This window comes from Urocitellus parryii, assembly GCF_045843805.1.
Source record: "Urocitellus parryii isolate mUroPar1 chromosome 13 unlocalized genomic scaffold, mUroPar1.hap1 SUPER_13_unloc_11, whole genome shotgun sequence".
Lineage (NCBI taxonomy): Eukaryota > Metazoa > Chordata > Mammalia > Rodentia > Sciuridae > Urocitellus > Urocitellus parryii.
This window is the reverse complement of record NW_027551763.1, coordinates 913,680-936,918: the sequence shown is the minus strand read 5'-3', so window position 1 is coordinate 936,918 and position 23,239 is coordinate 913,680. Positions and strand designations below refer to the sequence as shown.

General features: G+C 44.0%; 1 protein-coding gene and 1 pseudogene across 1 annotated transcript; one reads left to right on the top strand and one right to left on the bottom strand.

The window, feature by feature from the left end:
• Nucleotides 1–11,513: 11,513 nt before the first annotated feature.
• Nucleotides 11,514–15,554, bottom strand: LOC144251328 (cholecystokinin-like). Its single transcript, XM_077794333.1, has 2 exons — nucleotides 15,341–15,554; nucleotides 11,514–11,647 (listed from the first exon to the last, which is right to left on the bottom strand). The coding sequence occupies exons 1-2, from the start codon at nucleotides 15,552–15,554 to the stop codon at nucleotides 11,514–11,516; spliced, it is 348 nt and encodes a 115-aa protein (XP_077650459.1).
• Nucleotides 15,555–17,449: 1,895 nt separating this feature from the next.
• LOC144251332 (transcription factor Sp3 pseudogene) overlaps nucleotides 17,450–23,239 on the top strand; it is a 108,276-nt pseudogene continuing 102,486 nt past the window's right edge.

The following is a 23,239-nucleotide window of genomic DNA, read 5'->3' as shown; positions in this document are numbered from 1 at the left end:
TTTACAGACACTTTACAGAAGTGCCACTTCTCAACTCTCAGTGATAACTGGTTGGTCATATTTTGCATTTTTATCAATTCATCATGAGTCAATATTTTTATAAAATACCATAACACCAAATTTTGAGAAAAAATAAAATGCAAAGCAAAGGAAACCAAAATATAATATCAAATTTTAATTGGATTCAACAGACATTAAATTGTATTTTAAAATATAGGAACAAACATAGGGAAAACTAAAAGCATTATGAAGACAGTACCCATTATTCATTGAAAATGTGCCTAGGGCATTTAGTGTGGAGACTCATTGTTAAATTCAACTTTCATAGTTCTGCAGCTATAACTAACCAAATAGTAAAAAGATAGGTAAGTGGTGATTTTCTGTACTAAACACTGAGACCCGCTTTTGAATGAATACTGTTTTATCAGTATTAAGGTTTATAATATAATAAATGAGTATGATTCTTTTAATCTTTTTTCAGCTAGCTCAGGTTGATAACTGTCCCATTTACAAGGGATAATGTATAAGCTTCTCAGCTCTCTTTTACTAACATTCCAGGTTGAAGCTGATATATCTAATTTCTTGACAAAAAATTTACAGTGGGGTTTGTTTTCCAGTCTGTAATTCAGGCTGAAGGCTACACAATGCAAATTTTTATGCCTCCAAGTTAAATAATAATGTTAAGCTTTAAATTTTGAAAGGCTGGATAAGAATTACCTTCATGGTAAAAGAAACAAATTAGAAAAATAAATATACACTTACAGTTGCTCATAGTTTTAGGCATTTTTGGCAAAAGATTGCCAAACAAACCTTAAAGCATCACTTGTTGTAATGTGATCATTAGTTAGTGGCTCATGCCACCTGCAAATCAACACAAGTGTTCCCTGACACTTGAGTGGACCCACATGATTGGTCATGTGCTTGGACTACATGACAATGTTAATTGTCCAAAATGCACCTAACCATTTACTCTCAATTTCCATTCTTATCTCATTGTGGACAGTTTGCAGACTGATGTGAGCCCTGAGACCATTCTTCAGGTAGTGCTGGTGTGGGGACTTCTATGGTATAAAGCACCTTTTTGTTAAATATAATGAATTTCTGGTTAAGTGATGAAGCTTTTAAACATAATTTGTTATTTTTGCTTCTAGAAAAATCTCCCTCATGGCAAAGAGCAGTGGGGAGAAGTTGATGCCTTGGGATGGGCCCTTCTTCTCTTACTTAACCTCAAAACCAACATCATCACTGAACATTTCCACTTGATGATACAGCCACCCCTCATGCAAAGAAACATAAATGCATGGTTTTCTTCAAACAGAAGTACAGGATCTATAGGAGATGTCCAGGCCACATCTTGTCCTTCTTGACCCTGACTTGATGAACTAGAATCTGTGGTTGCATTGTAGTGTTAACTGTGGAATTGTTTAAGTAGGGGATGGATGATTGAAAAAGCAAAAGGGAAAATTGATAAAGCAATGGTACTGATAACAACGGGAATCAGAGCCCTCACTTCTGTAGGACTGGGGGAGCAAAGGAAATATGTGGCATTGTTTAGACAAAAAAAAATCAGGGGAAAATCTAATGATTAAGCTACTGTCTCTTACCTGTGAATTCACCATTATATACCCTGCTGAGGCTTCTGTGTCAGGTGCTGCAGATAGGGAGACCCCTGAGGGCAGAAGGAGAAGCAGGAGACCTGTTTCTTCCTGCCTGTGAGCTGTCTCCCTCATCAGCGCTTCTCCACCCTGGCAACAACATCGCTCTCCCTCATCCTAGACCTGCCTCAGCACAACACTCCTTCCTCCTGCTCAGGCAGGGAAGTGGAGACGCACCCTCCCCTTAGAGCTCTGGGTTCCCCTGCTCAGGACCCCCTCCTCCAGCCTTCTCAGTTTATTTTATTCTAACCTGTTTCCTTTGCTCCCCAAGTCTTACAGAAGTGGGGGCTCTGATTCCTGTGGTTGTCAGCACTATGTTTTCCCAACGTTCCCTTTTGCTTTTTCAATCTTCCATCCCCTGCTTAAGCAATTCCCCATATTCTCTCTGTTGAAAAAAAGCCAGTCCTTCCTACTGGTTGATAATTGTGACTCATTCCTCCAGCACCTAGTTCAACTTTGTCCTCCTTTGGTCGGAATTCTTTGTGAGAGTAATGAAAATTTTCATTTTAGCAAGATCCAAACCATATGTGGCCAGGCCTATTAGATGGGCTTTCCAGGGTCGCAAATACAGTGAAGGAAGGAAAGTGTGATGATAAACCATGGCTCTGAGTCCTGTTTAGAAACAAAGACCCTACCACATTGCTATAATTATGCATATAAACTCTAGAGTAGAGGCAGTCATATCAATTGGGGGGCTAGCACAGTAATCCAGGAGACGGATAGTTGGTGGCTCTGTTCCAGGTGGTGGTGGAGAAAGGGGTGAAGAGAGGGCAAATTCTAAATGCATTTTGAAGCCAATCTGACAAAGAGGTTTGCTGAGGATTAGATGGAAGGTGAGAGGAGTCAAAGATCGTCCCAGGGCTTTTGACCTAAGCAGCTGGAAGGATGGAGTTGCCATCAGTTGAGTTGGGGAAGGTATTAGGTGGATAAAGTTTCAGGAGAAATCCATGAGTTGAAGTATGCACAGTTGATTTTGAAATGTCACTAGGTGTCCAAGTGCAAATGACTCCAAATCTTTGCTCTTTGGCTTGACTTACCACTTCCCACTAGAATTAGGAAGCCAGATGTCAGTCCCTTTCAGCTCTCATTTCAGCATCTCTGGTGCACAGCACAGTGCCTGGACCACAATCATCTCAGAAAATAGCATTTGAGTGAATGGATGAAAAAAAAAATTGTATACTGCAGAGGTTCCAATTGAGGCCAAAGTTTGTCTTATTCAAGCTCCAACTCCACACTTGTTTTCTAGTCAGGAAGAGAATAGCCATTTGGTTCTGTAAACTGCAGCTTCTAGTGTTCACTGGAAACCCATCTTACTAGCTCATCACTTGTAAGTTGAAGTCCTTCTTCCCCGGAGTAGAGAGAAACCTCTCAAGAGAGAGACACAGGAGCTTTCTGTCCTTCTTTTATAAGTGTGGCCCAGCCTGGATTCTGCTGGAGACTTATTCAGTCAGAAGACAGGGCTTTGACAACATCTCGGCTCTAGGAGGGGCCAAGGGACCGAGGTGGAGCAGGAGATGCATCCTCCTGGCTTCTTTCTTTGTGTGTGGATGTGCTGTTTGTGTTGTGCCCCCATCTCCTAGGAAACCTGAAGAACATTCTAGAACAAGTTCTCTGGGAGCTTCCCTCTCTGCTCAAGTTCAAATCCAAGTAATTACAGACTGTCTGTTGGACACTTGTCAGGGTACCACAGCCAGGTGCCTCCTTTGCCTGGTGTCCAGCACAGAATAGGAGGAGCCCTTCTGGACACTCTGTACTTTCACCTTAATTCAGCCAGCTCGGCCTGTTGCACCAGTGTGACTCTATAATGAGCTGCCTATCCAGCACCTGACCTCTCGTGTCACCTTCTTCATGGAGGTTTTCTTAACTCCCCATTTGAGTTTATGAGTCCCTGTTGTGCAGAGAGAGACAGAGAAAGTGAAGGTGAAGATGGAGAAGGCTGATTTGTTATTAGCCAACTTGATCTTGTTGTTATGTTCAGAATACTAGACTACATGCACTCGGTGGAGCTTAGCATTTTAACTTATTTGGTATTGGTTTTCCTTTCACTTTTCCTTCAGTCAAATCTGGAAAGCATAGGGTGCTCACTAATTAGAGGTAACCATAGTTACCAAGTTGTCTTCAAATTGTCTTGAAGAGGATTTCCCCCCCCCTCTTGCTTTTAATTCTACAAAATGCATTTTACATGTCAGTCATCCTTATTCTATATTCAGTTTCACTGGATGATTTTCCTAACTCAGGAGTCTTTTGGTAGCCATATTAAAAGTTCAAAAGTAAAATAACAAAATTATAAAGCCAACCATTCATTCTTAGAAAAGAGTTTCAGGTCCTGAATTGTCTGATTTTAATATTTCAGCTGATTGTGTGGCAACAAGAAATGAGCCTGGACCCTGCGGAGTTCAATGTGTACAATGTGCCTCAACAGAAAGAAGTTGGCACCTGGAGAATTGGTTTTAAAATATCCACTTGGGGGTGCTGTAGTCTTCTGCAGGAGCAGAACCAAGGTCCATTTCTCTGGTTAGGTAAGTTACTGAGTATGAAATTTCACAGACACTCAGGTTCCAATGAGCCACAATGGTGATTAGATACCCTCAGAGACTAACTGGCTTCCTCTTCATCCAGTCAGCCCTGTTGTTCTGCTCATTACATTCATGGTTTTTGCTGCATTGTATTTCAACTGCCAGCTCTTCCGACTCCACCTCGTGGCTGTGTCTCTGTACCAGCTACATCAACACAGTGCGTGGCACACAGATTCATTTCTGTGTGTGTTGCTGAGCCTGTGTAGGGCTCAAAACGGTCCCTGTGAGCTAAGAAGGGAGAGCAATTGAATCTTTTCTGGAACGGGACTTAGATCAAGCATGTTGAAATCATTCTGGCTGCAGCCCAGGGGATTCTGGGCAGGTATGACTTGAACAACTGCTAATTGTACCTGTTCCTATTTGCATATTAGCCACAAGAAGAAAAAGATAGAAAAGGTATTGTTCTTGGAACTCAATTAGATGTGCCTTATTTCATTTGTCAGTAACTCTTGTTCCTTCTGGAAAATTTCCAAACCAGAAGCATCTTGGGAGTCCTGGTAATGGACACAAAATTAAGACAATAGAAAAGCCTCCCATTCTTACAGAAGATCATGATACCATGAATGACTGGGTTTAAAATTTCAGCACATCTTGAGAAAATATTTCATCAATATTTTAGAGTCCCAACAGAGCCTGCCAAGACTTGGTTGGTAGGTTGAGAAGCCAAGGGTAGGCCCCAAAGTCTGTACTGGTGCCTTTCTCAAAGGTAGGTGACAGGGAGACAACCATAGGGTGAGTCCAAGCAGGCATAGCTGGACTTAATCACTCAAGAGTTAAGCCTTGGTCCTGAGTGAGGAGCAGGAGTGAGAGAACCAACATAAAAGGGAGCAGAGAGAGGTGGAGGGAGATCTAGGCAGAGACTCCACAAGGGGCAGAGCACAGTAGAAGAGGTTTTGGGCCAGAGTGCAGAGAAATTAACCTGGACTAGAGGCTGGGAAAGCAGGAAAGAGCTGGCAACATAAAGGTCTGATGAATTAAGAGGCAGATATGCAGCTGAGCCCAGGTGATACCCACCCAGCTTCCCTCTGGAAATATTAGTTTCAATCTCCCCTAAGATAAGGTGGCAAAATAACACAACGTGTGAAGTTGCTCTGTGAGAGAGGGCATGCCAACCATTGCCCTCCATATTGTTATCCTGCCGAAAAGCAGGCTCATCATTGTGAGACTTTGAGAAGAAGTTGGGATTTTTATGGGAAATTTCCATATTTAAAAACATGAGCACTTTGGTTCCAGATAAGATAAGAGTAAGCACACTTCACACATCCTTCCAGCTGATGATAGTTCCAGGAGAGACTACATAGATCAGCTATTTGAAGACAATGGAAGGAAAAGAGCAGCAAGCAGTTTGGGGAAGAAGACCAGAAAAGGAGGTACATCAAGCCAGTAGTGAGTTTATATTTCACCTACTCTGGTGTCCTTCTGGTTTGAACATAGCAGAGCAGGAGACTGCAAGTGGGCTCCAGGGAGAAGTCCCCTAATTTTGGTTCAAGAAGTGAAATTTGGGACTACTAATGCCCAGAGAGAGAGCATGAATGCTCCTGGTTTTCTTCCTTTCTTAGCTTTCTCTACTCTCTAGATAGAGCATGTCTGTGGTGGCAGCAGTCAGTAATGGAACTGGCAGAACCAAAATTCTGAGGAAGGGCAAACCTGCTGTTTGATCAGAAGGATTGCCATCTCAAGAGGGTGAGCTCATTGTTTTTTTTTTTTTTCTCTATGTTCTCCTACCACAGAGACCTGAACATGGCCCCAAATATGGCAATGTGAAGCAGACCAGAGTAACCAGAACCCCAAGTTCCTAAGTGAAGGACCCGAAAGGGAAAAAACACAAAGAACACAAAGCACTGGAGAGGTTAAAGAGGAGGAAAGGGACCTTTATGTGTTTATGAACTCCAAGGTTTCCTATTGTCGCTACTCCACTGCAGCCAGACATGTTTAGATCTGGTCCTAACTAGCATACCAAAGACTTTGAGAACTGAAGTAATGGAGAGATCACCATCCAGTTCCCAGCCTGGCCAATGAGTGATTGATGAATGCCTGAAATGGAGCCAACAAGGAGTATAAACTCTTTGAAAACAACTGACATTGTCATCAGAGCCTGTAAGGTTGGGTTGTCCTTGATGCCAGGACCTGACCAGGTGGATAACCTGCTAAAATAAAAATATCACCTTTTTTTTACAAGATTTAAATAAGCTGAAGTCTCATAATATAATTTTCACATTGTCCAGAATATAAAATCAAAATTACTGAGTGTACAAAAAAAACAAAACATGAACATTTAAATTGTCCTTGGAAAAGACAGTCAACAGATGCCAGTGATGAAATTTCACAGATGTTAAAATTATCAAAGTCCTTAAAGCAGCTATGATAAAAGTGCTCAAATGAGCAATTGTGACCATTCTTGAAACAAAGTTTAAAATAGAAAATCTCAGCAAAGACATGAGAGATAAAAGTAGAAATCTGAGAATTTAGAAATACAAAGCCAAACAAAGGAAGTCACTGGATGGACTCATTAGCAGAATTGAAATGACAGAGGGAAGAGTCAGTGAATTTGAAGATAAATAGAAATTATCCAATATAAATCATAGAGAGGAAGAAAAGGATATAAAAAATGAACACAGCCTCTCTGACATATGGGAAGAAAAAAAAAGGAGGGGATGTCTAACATTTGTGTCATCAGATCCCAGAGAAAGAGAAATACACACACACACACACACACACACACATATACTTGTATGTGCATATATATATATACTTATATATGTACATATAGGCTTGTATATATGTATGTATGTATATAAGTGTATGTGTTTAAGACCTAAACAGACCACAAACAGAGCAAAAGAAATCTACACCCAGACACACCACAATCAAACCACTGAACACTAAAGACAAAGGAAAATCTTGAAAATAGAGAAAAATGGCATTGTTTTTAGTGGGAAAATGGTTTGAGTGACTCTAGATTTCTCATTGGAAACTATAGAGGTCATAGAAAGGAATACAGTATTTTTAAAAGAGCTAAAGGGGGAAAAAAGTTAGTCTAGAATTCTAAATTTGGCAAAAATATCTTTCAGGAATGAAGGGAAAATAAAGACATTCTCTGGTGAAGGAAAACTAAGAAAATTCACAGGAGCAAACCTGTTCTAAAGGGATTGATCATATTCCTCAGACAGAAAGGTTTGTCTGGGCTCTGTCCCACAGTTGAACTGGTGGCCCCTTGGCATCAAGAATGGACCACTCATGTATCTCAGGTGACTATTTTCAATTTGCAAGGTAAATGCAGAGATTTGGGATGAGCAAAGTGACCTTCAGAAGCCAATTTTGGAAACATTCCAGCAGGAGTGAAGAGTGGCAGCTCAACTTCCTGATCTGGGAGACTAGTGTCTCTAAAATGAGTGCTTATTGGAAAACGTCCCGTGGTGTTCAGGCCCCACAGGTACTCTTAAAAACTGTGAAGACAAAATGGTAGTAGTGTGGTCCAGGCTCCCACCCTGAGGAAGGAATCACCAGAAGCTCTAGACACTGGGCCAGAACCTGGGGATGGGCAGAGCAGATGGAATACTCTGCCCACAGAGGTGGTATTTTCAGGGGGCTTCCTGGCATTAATGAGACAGCCATGGAGGGGAACATGGTGGACACTGTGTAGCCACCCAGGTGACAAAACTCAGTGATTATCATAATCATCAGGGGAGACCTGGGGTATTTCTTCAGTAAAGAATTTGGATGAAGAAGTAGTTTGGGGGCCATTCTTATGACTCTGTGTCTCTCTGTAAACTGTCACAACGAGGAGAATATGAGCCATAGTTGTTAGAAGGATGATCTACAAATATTGTAAGAAGTTTGGAGAAAAGGAAGAACAATACTTGCGACCCAAAACTCTGGACACGACTATCTTCATTCTCATATCGTCCCATGAATAGATAAATAATGTGAACAGAGGACTTTCCACTTTACAGGGGTGGTCTGGAACAATCTGGTTTCAGTGTATGGAAACCAGTCCCAAAATACAGTGAGACTAAAGAAAGAGGCAGATCTAGGATTGCACTGGTGCAAATTATTGGAGACCCACTGACAAAAGCATGATCATAGGCCACAGCAAGAAGAGTGGATCCCCATAGTTTGGGTCACAAGGAGGGGTATATATATATATATATATATATATATATATATATATATATATATATATATATCAGAGGGGACTATTACAGGGTGGAGAGGAGTAAATGAAGGAGATTGGGGAAAGGATTGAGGAAAGGAAGTAGAAGAGAAGGAGGAAGGGAGGGGAAGAGGGGAGGGCTTTCTGGTGGGCATGGGTTCCTCAGATCCTTCTCAAGTGGGACTTGAAGAGCTATTGGCTTCTGTGAGAGCTGCTCAGCTCAACTGTAGGAGCTCCATGTGATCCCCCTGCCAAGGGCTGAGGAAGATCCGGGATATGCCAGTTCCTGGGTCCCTGTAACAGCATGTGGCATGGAGGTGAGAGCAGGGACACTGCAGTTAGAAGGTGGCCAGAGGTGGTGCTGAAAGCATTGGGAAGCAGGACTTTAGGCTCCCTCCCACCCCTTCCCAGGAGGCTCTATCAGATCCCCTCAAAGGCTCCAGAAGTATCACTCATGCTGATTCAGCAGTTTCTGTGCAGGCACAGTTTCCAAACAAGGCTCCAGCTCTCCTCCAAGTCGCCAGCTCTCCTCCAAGGCTCCAGCTCTCCTCCAAGGCTCCGCATCTCCTCATTGAGGTCTGGAACCACAAGCTGCTTAAATCCTGGCACTGCCACTTGTGGGCAGTGTATGGATCCATCAGTCATTTAGCTTCTTGAAGTTCTGGTTTCCTCTTGGAGAAGCAGGATCATGATCACCTTGGAAGATTGGGACAGTTTCCTGAGCTGATGCCCATGAGTTTCTTTGTACAGTGTCCAGTACTTAAGAGGAGGCCAGGGATTGTTCTCTCCTTCCCTTTTCCATATTAGGAAAATTTCCAAGGGACTTTGAAGAGGGCAGAGGTGATTACTGGGCATTCTTTCAGTGCTCTTGACAGCTGTCTTTGAGCTACTTACACTAGGTAAGCCCTAGAAAATGGATAGTAATGCAAACAGAAACATAAGGAAAAACTGTCCCCTAAAGACATAAATAATGTCTGTTCTGGGTAACATTCCAAACATGGCATTTTATTGACCTATCGTCATGAACCTGTTTTTCGTTTGTTTGTTTGTTTGTTTGTTTGTTTTTTGAAGGGCATTCCGTATGCACCTTTTCTTTCTTTTTTAAAATATGGTTTTAGTTGTAGATTGTCACAACGTCTTTATTTTCATGTGGTGCTGAGGATTGAACACAGGGCCTCATGCATGCAAGGCCAGTGCTCTACCACTGAGCTACAACCCCAGCCCATCCGTTTTGAGTATATTAGCAAATCATTTCCCCATCCTGACTACCTGTGTGTGTCTGTCCTTGAGTTCTCCTTTTGAAATGGTGGTAACATCTTACTAGTTCCTTTATTAATGGAAGCTTTGACATGTGTTGATTTTAAATTTATATGAGCCATGACTTTACCTTTGAAAACGTAACACCTCCTTCCTTGATGATTCACAAATCAGTAATTCAGATAAGACCTTCTTCATCCCTTCTCCACTGATTTTATATTAAATTCCAAGTTCCTCATCATGCCCTCCATAAAACACAAACAATACACATCCACACTCGTGTGTGTACCCACACAGGGTCATGCTGCCATCCCCCTACCCAGTACCCTCTACATGCCCACAAAATAGTGATCTTTGCTGGAGAGGGTTGCTAAAAACACAGGCATCTGAATATTTTGGACTGAATGGGAATTGGATACCTAACATATGAGGTGATTGGAAACCAAATGGCAGGGACTAAATAAATGAAGTAGTAACCTTAGCAGGGAATGATATAGAGTGCTATCTATTTGGAGTCTACACTGAATCCTAACTTCAGTTCAAGTTTAAAAATTGCACTGTCTTGATCTTTTGGGGGTCCCTCTTTGAGGACTTGCTTGCCATTCTCTTTCCACCCTTAAGGAAGGTGCACTGAGTATCCACAGTGATGGTGGTCTGGGTAGAGTCCCTCTGGGACCTGTTATATATTTGCCAATATTGTTTTCAATGTCAGTTCCTTTTTGTGCTGCCATGTTCTATGTCAGACCTAGAGCCATAGCTGGTTGACGATCTGAGATTGTTGGAGCCTCGGCTGGGAGGCATGGAAGGTCTGTCTGCACTGTGGGTGGTAGTTATTAGATCATCTCTGGTGTCCCTGTGTACTCACTTGTTCCCTTTACTGATCGCTATAGAGGACCAACAGACAGATTGACTTCTGTTCTGGATAACTACCAGAGTCCTCCCAATATGCTTACTAAGTGAAAAACAGCAGAACTCTTGGGAAAGCGATCACAGGCTCTTCTCTACTCCAGCAAAAACGCTGGGTCCTGTGGCATTGACCACTTGGGAGCTTCCTGGGAACTGGCTCAGGCTTTCTAAATCAGAATACACAGTTTAATGAGAGTACTCTGGTGAATCTTGTGCACTTTCAGAGTTTGAGAAATGCTAAGAGTGACAGAGGTCCCACTAGCACAGGAACATTAAGCCCTCAAGTCTGTGACTCTAGTTGGTAGGTGCACTGGTCATGTTCACCTCTCAGAGACAGCTTCCTCATCCATAAAGGAAGGACAATCATCTCTGTGCCACAGGCCACGGAATGATCAAATACTTGCAAAGGCAGGGTAAGGCACTGCCCTATAACTTATTTAAAGAGAGAAAACTTATGGGGGGCAGTAGGATTGGCAAAAGATATCAGGAGTCAGGGTTTTCAGGGCTGGGCTATAGACCTGACCACAGAAGGCACTTCTGCTGGACACCTTCCAGCCACTTTGCCTCAGCAGGGGGTAAGCTCCATGCCTAGTACTCATTTCCCAAGCTGTGTCTGGGACCATCTACTGAAGGGATTCCCTGGGCACTGCAGATCAGACTTCCTTCCTTGCATGGTCTGAGGACCCTCAGTAGATTCAAGGAATGAGGAGTCAGAATGAAATCACTTTAATAGCATAGCAACATGTTAGGACCAGAAGTCACAGAGTTAGGAAACATCATATTCTTCAATTGCACAATTCTGCTGAGGTGTGTGGTTGCACAGGACAATCTTAATAGAAGGATTTTTCACATTGAGAACTTAATAAATAAGATACTTAAAATGTCAAACTTCAGAGACAATGAGTTATGAGCATGATTGTTTTCTTATTCTGCCTCCTCTAAGTCAGGTGGATGGAGGCTGGTCTTCTAAGAGGGATATTCATATTCCTCAGCACTGCGCCGGCCAAAATCCATCCAGCCCATGTAGTCCCAGTCACTTATCCTGTGGCTGGGGTCCAGGTTCTGCAGGTTCTTAATGATGGACATGCGGCCAGAGGGAGCTACAAGGGACAGAGAAAAAGAAAAGAAGAGCATTATATCTAATAATACAACCAGTTCAATTTGTGAAGGCAAACAACAGAAAAGGCCAAATGAAATATATACATTTATATTCTTAAAGGTATTACAGACAAAGATGAAAGAGGAGAAAGACCTATGTCTGCATAAATGAATAAAAGTGATGTTCACTAGTTATGGGTGTGTTTTGTGTTCACAGGTTATTTAGATGGGTTCATTTTGTCCTGCCTTATACAAACTGAGGAATTGCCTCAATTTTTCTTTGTCTCCCCTACCCTTAACAGTATTTTCCTTGTGTATTTGGCCCTCAGCAGAAAGCAAGAATTTCCCTAGTACTTGCTCATTTCTAAATTTCATTGCTTAACATCCCTGATCATACCCAACTTGTCCAGAGAGCTTTAAGGTAGTGCAATCACAATATCTTGATATTGGAATGGCTTTAAAAGATGGGGTCAAGTCCCAATGATAATCAAACAATGTTTTGAAATTATTAATTTGAAAGCTACTTTCTTTGCTTAAAAATAAAGATAACCCGAAAAATATACACCATCAGATTGAAATCTTGGCATCTCAGTAATAGTCCAAGAAGGATGCGAGAATAAAAGAGGTAAATGAAGTCAGACATTTTGACCTAAAATCAATAACTGAAATTGAATGGGTGCCATGCCCTTGGGAACAGGATTATTCTTGCCTAGAACCCCCATTGAGTGGGCAGAAGTATGACAAGGTAGATGCTTGGGAGGCATGTGACACAGTGCCTCTCAGAGATCACAGACAGTGATCTGTGCAAAAGAAGGGTTAAACACGGCGCTTCAGGGCCATGAATGGGCAAAGTCCAGGCCAGCTCCTGAGTAGAGAAATAGAGGACCTCCCATTGGTGGCCACTGTGTTGGGGGGCCACCATGTCTCCACCTCTCAAGATGTTGGTGTGTAGCCTCTGCATGAGGCTCTCCTTGCCAGCTCCTGCATAGGGAGCCCAAATATGTGCTGTTTACTGATAAGTGACCCTTCAGAGGCAGTTATCCTGTCATAATGGGTAATGAAATTAACCAGCTATATTTAAAACCGACACACCACACAGAATAACAACATCCCCATCCTTTCTCTCTCTGCCCCCATCCCTTCCCAGTTTGGGAGCTAAGTCAACACAGCACATTTGAGCCCTTTTTGTAGACATTCCTAGCCTATCCAGAAGGGAAAGGGCCCCTGCTGTTTAACTGTTTGAGGACATTTTATGGTGAAATATTTGTCCTTAAATTCAGCAAGACCTGCAGACTCAGTTCTCCATGGACAGTAACATGGAAATATGACCCATCCTCCTGCCTGCTCTGATGACGAATGCTACAACCCTATAATGAATATAATCCTATAACGAATGCTATAATGCTGAAGTTCAAAGTAGCTCACCAAATTTCCATCTAGTGGAAGCAAAGTGACAGTTTCAATATGAGCAAGCAATCAGGGTTGCTGGGGTGAGCACTGTGTACAGCTGTCATTCTACAGCTCTGTCCTCACCTGGGTGTACTTACTATAGTCTTCATTCACCAGCTACACAGAGTAGGGACTTACAACTGATTTATAGAGTCAAAATGAAGGGTCTGACTTCTTTAAACTTTAACATCCTGAACAGATAATACCGCTGGGAAGCCAAATGGCTTCCAGACACTCTAGGGAAGTCAGGGCTTAGAGAACCTCAGTCTTATTGCCGCTTAGATGTGCAGAAACTGTTATTCAACCTTCTAGAGCCATGGCTTCCATATGGGCAAAATGGGCATGATAATACTTACTGTGCAGAGAAATGTTTTCAGGTCTGAGACAACAGCTGCAACACTGGGGCTTTGCTGGTCATGGGTAAGTGTGTACTGAATGCCATTAGATGCACTATGCCACTAGATGCCTCCCCAATCACTCTCTACTAGAACTGCTTCTCCCCAAACCATTAAGAACCCTGTAAGAGTTCCTAATGATAAACTCTTACACACTGCTTAAAGAACACATTTTGTCATTTAGAACCTTTGATGTATTCTAGTGTTAAGTCAAATCGAATATGATCTCAAAATATATAAAATATTCAAGGACATTTGTTCCTACATCTTATTTGTTAGTCGAAGAGCATGATTGTTTTCTAGTTCTGCCGATCCTGGGTGTTGGCAGCTTATTTTCCAAGTGATTGCTCTTCCCACCAGGGTTCCTTTGGCCCAACAGCCTGAAGGCAAAGACAGGAGGGTGTTGAAAGAGGGGATTGTAAGAACTTCCCATCTAAGATTTATGCTGTAAGAGCCACTGGTAGGGTATTGGTTCTAGGAAATAATTTGGCAAGTAGCTCACCCCACCCCTAGAACTGGGTTTCTTGGGTCTTTCCTAAAGCTGGAGAGAGATCTACATTTCAATGAATAGCCTAGGATAACTCAGACTGTCTGGCTGAAATTCAACCCACATCTGTGAGCAGATTCTAAATTACGTTCAGATAGGCAAACAGAAGGAATTTTCCAAACTGTCAGACTTTCTGTCATCTGACTAGTATTTCCATTCTTTCAGTTTAATTCTCAGGAAAGAACACAAAAGGTGTAGTTTGAGCAATTCTACAAATCACCTTCTGTCCTTTTCCCTCTGAAGGCCCTTGTCAAAAAGTTTCTAATGTCATCTTCATGTAAAACCACAGAAGACTCTAGAAAGCCAAGCCCTCCATTTTCTTCCTCTTTACTCAAGCCATGAGTTAAAGTTCAAATCCAATTGAGTAAAACCTCATGGAAAAGGAGTCACTTCCTTCAGCCATCCTGGCAGTGTTTGCTGGATGTTTTTAATTCAGTTGTTGATCTAGTTTAGCACACTGCCCCTTAGCCAGTGTCCATCATCAGTGTCATTGTGGATAAAGCTGGGAGAAAAAAAAATCATGATTCCTCCCTCTGAATCACACAAAGAGCCAACCGCGGCTCCAGGGAGCTCTGGCCTCCTATTTGCAGATGAGAAAGTCAGGCCCAGGAAAAGGGCACTAAGCCAGGAAACTGCTAAATCACCGTATTCCTGGAAAAAGGAATGCTGAGAAAACTGACTTAGGGAACATCTCTCCAGTAGTTTTTTTTTTTTTTTTTAATCATCTCATGTGTAATTATTTCAATTCACTCACTGTCAAGGAAAACTCAAAAATGCTCCTGTTCTTTCCTTCCATTACATACTTTAGTGAAAACTGACCTATTCTCACTTGTTTTTGTCAGATCTCAAGTATTTTCAGCATCCATCACTTCCTGCTAGAGAGTTTCCAACTGTCTGCATCTGTGTGGCTCCTGGTTCAGCTGCATTAATAGAAGAGGTTGTTTAGTGTATTTGGAACCCCTTTCCAGGATTTAGTAATTATCTCAAAAAAAAAAAAGCATTTTCATAAAATGGTGTTGAGCTTAATCAGCAACACTGTGCCAAAAATTAGCTTAGAGAAAGATTTTTAAGAACGTTTTCCTTACTAATAAATTAAGTTCTCTACACCTCATTTTGATTTGCCTATAGAGGACTTCAAAACTGTACTCTCAGGTGCGGTGGAACTCTGGAAAGGAAGGTGGAAATCCCATTAGTCTGTGTTTTCTCCCAAAAGGGATATCTTCATCTGGTGGGCTCTAGAGAAGGACAGGATTGACAGTCCAGAACAGGGACAGAAGTGAGGGACAAGAAGGCAGCATCCTTACCTTTCCGAGCCTGCTGGATGTATCGGGCCAGTAGTGCGCCCAGGTGCGCTCTCGGCTCCCCGTCTGTCCTCTGCACCGCCCTCACCTGCCTTCTGGCCGCCTCTTCTGCCCTCTGCACCCCGGAGCCTGCGGCACCAGCTGGGGGCACCGGCTGCGTCAGGGCGCCCGCAGCAAGTACCGCCATCAGCACGCACAGGCAAACGCCAAGATTCATGGCTGTGGAGAGCAAAGGCGAGGGGGCGTCAAAAAAAAAAAAAAAAAAATGCTGGGCATCCGTCAGTGCCTGCCGAGAGTCGGGCACCTGGAAGCGGGCTCACTCCAGCGCCGGCGCACCAGACCCGCTAGGTTGGAGCCAGCGCTAGAGCTTACCCAGCGCAGACCTCAGCTGAGTGACACACAGCTTCGCGCGCGCGCCTAAGCGCGCTTGGCTTGTCTCTAGGGTAATCCGCACCCAAGTGCCAGGGTCGGTGAGAGAACTGGTGTTTCGCCCTTTTTAGCAGAAAGAATGTCTCCTGTTTGCCTTAAGTTTGAGAAAGCTTTTGTAGAGCGTCTTTGTTCTAGCTGGAAAAGCACTCTATTAAAGATAATGTGAAAAATACAGGATCTCAGCAGAGAGAAATGACACCCTTGAAGGAAGGCAAGACTTTTCCAGATTAGAAAAGAAGCTTTCAGTACGGAAGTAAATGGCGAATTAAAATTATGGATGCCATAATTTTAAAAAAAATGTATAAAGTTTCCTCAAGGTGTATGTGGGAATTAGTAATAAATCACTAAGCAAAACATAGGTAGGGTTTAAAAAAATCAGAAATATGCGTTTAGTTCTCAGCCATTGCCAAAGCACCGATTGACTGAATTTTAGAACTGTGATTAGACAGAAAATCCACATATTTCTATTCTTAAAGCTCTGGATTTTCTGCAATATTTAGAAAATGGATTTAAATATTAAAACTTTTTGGTATTTTATTTGAAAAGATTGCAAAGTTCTCCGCCCCTCTGTTTAACTGCTAGGAAATCCCAATTTGCCTGAGACTCCTAGCAAATGGCTATTTCAAAGTTTTGTGCAAAAAAGACCCACACAGGCTTGTGAAAGTCTCTAAGGCAGCTACCCACCCAGCCCTCATTTTTAAATCCAGCACCCTTATTTCTGAGTTTAAAGAATGTCTTTTCAGCTACGCGGGGGGAAGACACAGAAAACAGAAAAAAAATATAAAGGGGTACAAAACTGAAGACAGCATTCTTCAAAGACACAGGACACTTGTATCCGCGTGGGCGAGTGAAGGGGACCTACATACCTTTGGATTAGAAAGCAGCTGGTTTAGCATTTCCAGCGGAGCTGCTACAGCCGAGCCAAGTTCAGGGTAGGCGGGCGGGTGGCTGCCTCTTAAATAGCCCCGCCCGGCGCTATAGGACAGTCATCTATTTACCCAACGCTGACGCAGACCCGCAGCAACACGTGCTCAGAGGAAGGCCACTGGGTCGACAACCGATTGAAGTGGCTTCTAGAAAAAGAGGGGAAATGGCTCAAGAAAAGGGGGCTAGCCCCTCCCAGGCGGGGATCCCGGTGCGGGTTCTCCTGGGGGCCCAATGCACTTCCTCCCTCGCTCTGTCCCCTGCCTCTCCTTGACCCATTCCAGTGCAGTGCGCTTTCCAGGGTGGGAAACCCAGAAGTCTTTAGCCTCTGGGTTGGATAAACTGCCTGAGTTTAATTCACTTTGGGAACCAGTTGGGCCTCCAAGGAAACTGGAGGAACCCTAGGCCAGACTGACAGCTAAGTGAAATTCTGAAAGGGGGCGTGTGTGGGGGTGGGTGGGCCCCCTCTTGGATCACCTGAGGCCCTGGTCTCCGGACTTGTAAGGGCTCTCTCCAGGGAGAAGGGGGAAGTCAGAATCTTCATTTGCTTCTCAGCGCAATAAAAGCCCTTGATTCCAAGGGCAAGTGTTTCAAGTCCAGGAAAGGGATCCCGCCTCTGCTGGCTGTTGGTGTCCTGGGCCTTTCTTCATGCAGCTGTAAAATGGAAATGACACCTCGGGGCTTGGCTCAGGGGTATCCATTTTAAGAAAGGGCTTCGATCTCTTCCTGGGCAAAGTTACCACACACCCGCGGCGCCCGATGTTCATGGTCGCCAAGTGGCGCCAGTGAGTGTCTTAGGGAGCTAGCGGCCCACCGCACCCCACAAGTTACGGCTACTCACGCCTTCTGCGAGTACTCGCGCACTCCCCTCTCCCACCGCCTCTCCAGAATTCTGACTGCTCGGCTTGGAGATAAGGACTCTGCCACAGCCCCTTGTCATTCACTTGCTCAGAGGAGGGAAGAAGGGCACCCGGGGCTGCAGTGCGTCTTCCCTGCGCTGTTGCTCCTCACACACAGCCGCGCTGAGCGCGGTACATGAAGCCATATAGGTTGGAGTCCGAGGGCTGGTGCTTGAGGTCGCTAAGTTCCTTAAAAAGCACTGCTAAGCCCATTTTACAGACAGCAAACTCGGGGGGGGGGGGTGGAAGAAAGAGCATAGCCCTGCGGAGGGTCAGCACCATTCCCTCACCGCCTGCGTGCACCAAATCTAGCCTGGGGATCCCCAGTCATCCCCTAACCCAGTCGCTCAACCCCTCCCTTCTCCTTTCCTTTTATCCATCTTGAATTCAAAGAAAAGATTTAGAAACGTTTCCTTAAAAATTGGAATCTGTACCCAGGCGTGGACTGTCCGGATTGAGGGACTGTGGGAACGCTCCTGGAGTGGGGGTCTGGTGGCGGCAGGCAGGGGAATTTGGCGGAGGGACGCCTTTGGTTGCTGCCCGCCTTTCTAATCAGAAGGGGAAGCTGCGTTTCTGCAACCTAGAAGCACCATTTTTGAAAAGGAACAGCTGATTAAGTCCTGTCTAGTGGTTTTCCCACGAGGCTGCTAACAATTATATGGTTCGGTTGAGGAAACTAGTTTCATTTGTGACAGTAGTCAAGACATGTCTGAAATTGTAATAGGGCCTGTTCAAATGCCAGCAGTTTCTGATTCTGCATGTCTGAGGTGGGGTCCAGGAATCTGCATTTCTAACAAGTTGCCTGAGAACTTGGCTATGGAACTTCCTTACCTTAGGCCAGTTACTTGACTCCCTTCCCTCCCTCTGTTTATTGAACATTATTTTATGCCAGGCCCTAGGGAGCAGACAGTACAATGGGGGAACTCAAGAAATAAGTAAACAAAAGGCTCTGCAAGGGGTTCTGATGTATCTGGAAACTCTGGAGTGGAGGTGGTGGGAGATAATCCTGAAGAAATGCTCTGGTGAGCTCAGTGAAGAAACGAGGTTAGCATTTTCAATAGATGAGTCTGATGATGATGTGGAAGGTGTCCCAAAGACAGAAGGGCACCCAGAGCTGGTTTGGAGGGCCATGGGATGTCAGAGGAGCAAGGAGAAAAAAGGTAGGTTTATATTTAGGACAATGCACCATTACAAAACCTGTTAATTCTTATGAAACATGACAAACATCATGCAAGTTGTAAAATTAGTAAAAGTAGAGATAAGTAAACCTTCCAACTGTCCAGGGAATGACCTCTTGCTGTTTCAAGAAACTAGTAGAAGCATGGGGGGACTTGATGACTGAGGCTGGTCTTGAAGTTCTAGGTTTGGAGACAAGAGTGGATGGTGGAGTGTTACCCAAGACAGGAATTCAGGAGGAAGAACAGATTGGGAGTGTGAGGCTGGGGTGGGTAATGAGATCAGCATGAGATTGAGTTTATTGTTTGTGCATGGACCATCCTAGAGGAGTTTGGGAACCTGAGTCCTGAGCTCAGGGCAGAAGGGGCACTGGAAGTGTGGATCTAGAGTGTGACATGTGGGTGACAGCTGCCCATCTGGGAGGTGTAGGTAGAATCTAGAAAGGCAGATAGCAGGACAGTAGTGGGGCGGGTGGATGCCTCTAGAGAGACCCCGAGGAGTGACAGCAAGAAGAAATGAGTGGAAGAAAGGGAGCTGGCACAGAACCTGAGGGGTGGCCAAGAGCCCAGAGTGGAAATGCTGCAAAGAAAAGTCAAAGGGGACAAGGACTTTCAGAGGCTGGAAGGAGGGCTGGGGCAACAGGTCTTTCATTTACAATAAAGTTGTAGCACTTCCCTCCAGGGATGGGAATTCTGAGCCGGAATTTGTTATGGAAGATATGCCAAGAGAATAAAAAGTCCAAAGAAGTCTGAACTTTTGGGCCATAGTAATGATTTTTCCTTCTTAATGGATCAGAGTTTACTAATAATTCTGACCTTTGTTTTCTGGCAAAATGGGCCTGGGGCCTGACTTTTTCCTGGAATACCTATGCGTATCTGCATTGAGGAGAATCCATTTGCTTAATGCTCCCTGAGGGAGATGCTTTTGGTGCCCTTCACCACCGCTCAGAGACCCCCCCCCTCTGGCTCCAGCTGCTGCTGAGCTGGGGAGTGTGAAATACCTAAACCTTATTCCCTCCTCAAGCTTTCAAAGCACCCCACTCTACTTCCCTGGCTCAAGGCTCTGCCCAGCTGGGTTCAGCCTGGAAGTAAGGGTGTGAACTCACCCTTCAGTGTCTGTGGGATAGAAGCAGTTTCTCCTCCTCTGTATGGCCCATTCCAGAAGCTCTTGGGAACTTTCCAAAGTTTCTTTGCCTGTAGCAGTGACCTTGATAACATCTCTTTACTTTTGATTTCTTAGATCATCATCACTGCAGGCCCCTAAGTCTGTCTGATTTCAATATAATCCTACTGAAGATACCAACTGTCTTTCTGGCACTGTAGGGGGACAACAGTGAACAAAAGCACATAAAATCCTTCTGCTCATGGTGCTTCTCTTATAGTGGGAAAAGAACACTGATGTGGGAGGGTCATGGATGGGTTCACAGGGAAGCAGGACAGGACGTGTGGAGGGCTGGGCAGCCCCTTCACTTGAACATATGCCAATCTCTGGTTGAGGACCCTCTATTAGGCTCTTTGGTTTGTGGACTTACTATGTACACTAAGGAGAAATGGCTCTTACTTCTCCATCCTAGTAAAGAAGAGAAATGCTACTCATAAATTGCTGGTGGGACTGCAAATTGGTGCAACCACTATGGAAAGCAGTATGGAGACCTCAGAAAACTGGGAATGGAACCACCATTTGACCCAGCTATCCCACTCCTTGGTCTATACCCAAATGACTTAAAATCAGCATACTATAGTGACATAGCCACATCAATGTGATAGCAACTCAATTCACAATAACTAGACTATGGAACCAACCCAAATGTCTCTCAACAGATGAATGAATAAAGAAAATTTGGTATGTATACTCAATAGACTATTACTCAGCTTTAAAGAAGAGTGAAATTATGGCATTTGCCAGTAAATGGTTAGAGTTGCAGAATATCATGCTAAGCGAAATAAGCCAATCCCACAAAACCAAAGGCCGAATGTTTTCTTTAATAAGCGGATGCTAATTCACAGTAAGGGGGGGCAGTAGGGAAGAATAGTGTTACCTTAGATTAGGTAGAGGGAAGTGATGGGAGGGGATAGAAGGGGATGTGGGGATAGGAAAGATAGTAGAATGAAACAGACATTATTACTGTATGTATATATATGTGACCACATGACCAATATGATTCTGCAACATGTACACTCAGAAAAATGAGAAATTATATCCCATCTATGTATGATACATCAAAGTGCATAAATGAAGTCCTTGAGAGAAATATCATATTTTCAGTGTAAGATTTTCCAGTTATGGATTGTCTCAAAGATATATATCCTTTTTGTATCAAAGAAAAATTGGTAGAATTCCAGGGGCATGCAGGAACCTTCTAATTTATTATTCATAGAACTTAAACATGTTACAAGCCGTCTCCATTTAACAGAGGTCAGGAGGCCGCTTGCTCTAATCAGAAATGAATTGGTTTGAAGGCTTCTATTTGGGGTCTTTTCTTCTCCTGAACATGTATTAGAAATCTCACATTTGTTCTGAAACATCTAAAGGCCCACATAGCCAACGTCATTGGCCTTTATCCGAAATGGTTTGACTGAAAAAAAAAAAAAAAAAAAAAAAAACATTTCCTTAGGACACTTGTCTTAGTGTCTGATGGATTTCCTTAGGATACTTGTCTTAGTTTGGATTCTTATAAAAGCAGAGCTGGATGCAAGTGTCTGATTACATGGTGGGTTTGGGAGTGATCCCACGGAAGCAGGGGTGTCGGAGGAGGAAGAGGGAAGACGCTGAAGTGTAAGGGTGAGTTACTGCTAAAGCTGATCCCCCCAGGGTCTCATCTGATACTCCTTATCCAGCTGAGCAGAGGCCAGGAAGAGAGCCCAACATCTACCCAGTGACTCCCATTCCCCATTGGATAAGGCTGCGCCAAGGGGTGTTATGCCCCCTTCACTTCCAGATGGGCCTCCCTGCCCCTGCAATGCCACAGAAAACCATCAGGCAGAGAAGAGAGAAGCAGGCAGCCACGGTGGAAATAGCTACAGGAACAAGGTTAGAACTCAACGGTGACCACATCTTGGTGTAGATTGTCACAAAGCACCACAAGATGGGTGGCTTAAACAAATACATTTATTGTTCATAAGCTCTGGAGGCTGGCAAGTCCAAGATTAGGGTGAGAGCATGGTCGAGTCCTGGTGAGGACTTTTTTTCCTGGTTTGCCAATGACTATTTTCTTACTCTGTCCTCACATAGGAGGGAGGGGGATGGGTGGAGGGCAACAGCAAGCTGGAGAGAAAGGTCTCTGGTTTCTAAATATAAGGGCTCTAATCCCATCATGAGAACCCCCTCCCACACAAATGCCCAGGGACCTCAGCTAAGCAAAATCACCTCCCCAATAAGCCCCCACCCCCTCATACCAGCTTACTGTGGGGTAGGACCTCAAACTCTGAATTCCGAGGGTACAAAAACATTTAGTCCACAACAGAGTGGAAAACCCCAGTGCACTGAAAAAGAGTTTACATTTTTTCCAATGGCATTTTTGTAAAGATGATGGAATAAGGGGATCCTAAATCCAGGAAGGACCTTGAAGGCCCTCTCATTCAACACCACCTGGTGGAGTGAGGAGATTGTGCTTGAGAAGAGAAATAAAAACGGTGATAAAGGTTAAGTGGTTAATCCTCCTGGGGTGCTCCAGGGCCCAGTGTAGAACACTTGCTTGTTGTCACTGAAGGGGACAGGGAGCTGGAATACGTGTCTATCAGCTCCTGTCAGTCACTGGCCAAGGGCAGTTCCTGGGGACATTCATTCTCTAGCATTTCTGACTAGCTGGGTGTGTGGGCCAAGAGGGATTCTGGCCCCAGGGCAAGCCCTCCAAGGAAGAGCCACAGATGCTGGCACCTGAAGCCATGCCCAAAGGCAGAACAATGGCAAGACCTGAGTAGGTATGAGTGGAGCAGCGACAGAGCAGTTGTACTCCCTCAGCACTTACATGTGCCCAACGTTGGAACTCACCACGTTTTGACCTCATTTCCTACAACGTGCTTGGTGCATAGAAGTTGCTCAATAAAAGCGTTGAATGAGCTCTTCATCTATATGGATACCATCTGCCCGTATGCCAAAGGACAGAAATTATGACTTATTCACTAGTGCAAGGATTGTACCAGACACATGCCAAGTGACCAATAAGCATTACCAGCTAAAGTTTTCGTTTAGTTGACTGGATTTACAAGGCATAGAGTGGTGAATGAAAAGCCATTTGTTCACTCCAAAATCATCACAGGAATTGTTTTTAGGGCCATTTCTTTTAGTCAGGGATGTTAAGAGCCACCAGAAATCAATGGGAGGTCACTACCTCAAGAATGGATGACAGGAGTGAGGAGAGGTCAGCTCCCAGCTGGCTGATCTCCATGCAGAAGGAACTTTCCTTTTGCTTTTCAAACTAATACTGAAAAAAAAAAAAACACAAGAGGAATGGTAGTTGCCAGGGAAACCGTCT

Excerpts from the sequence above, each read along its gene's own strand:
- LOC144251328 (XM_077794333.1), bottom strand. The coding sequence starts at position 15,554 with ATGAATCTTGGCGTTTGCCTGTGCGTGCTGATGGCGGTACTTGCTGCG. Across the intron at positions 11,648-15,340 it reads CATCCAGCAGGCTCGGAAAG|CTCCCTCTGGCCGCATGTCC; the intron begins GTAAGGATGCTG and ends TGTCCCTTGTAG.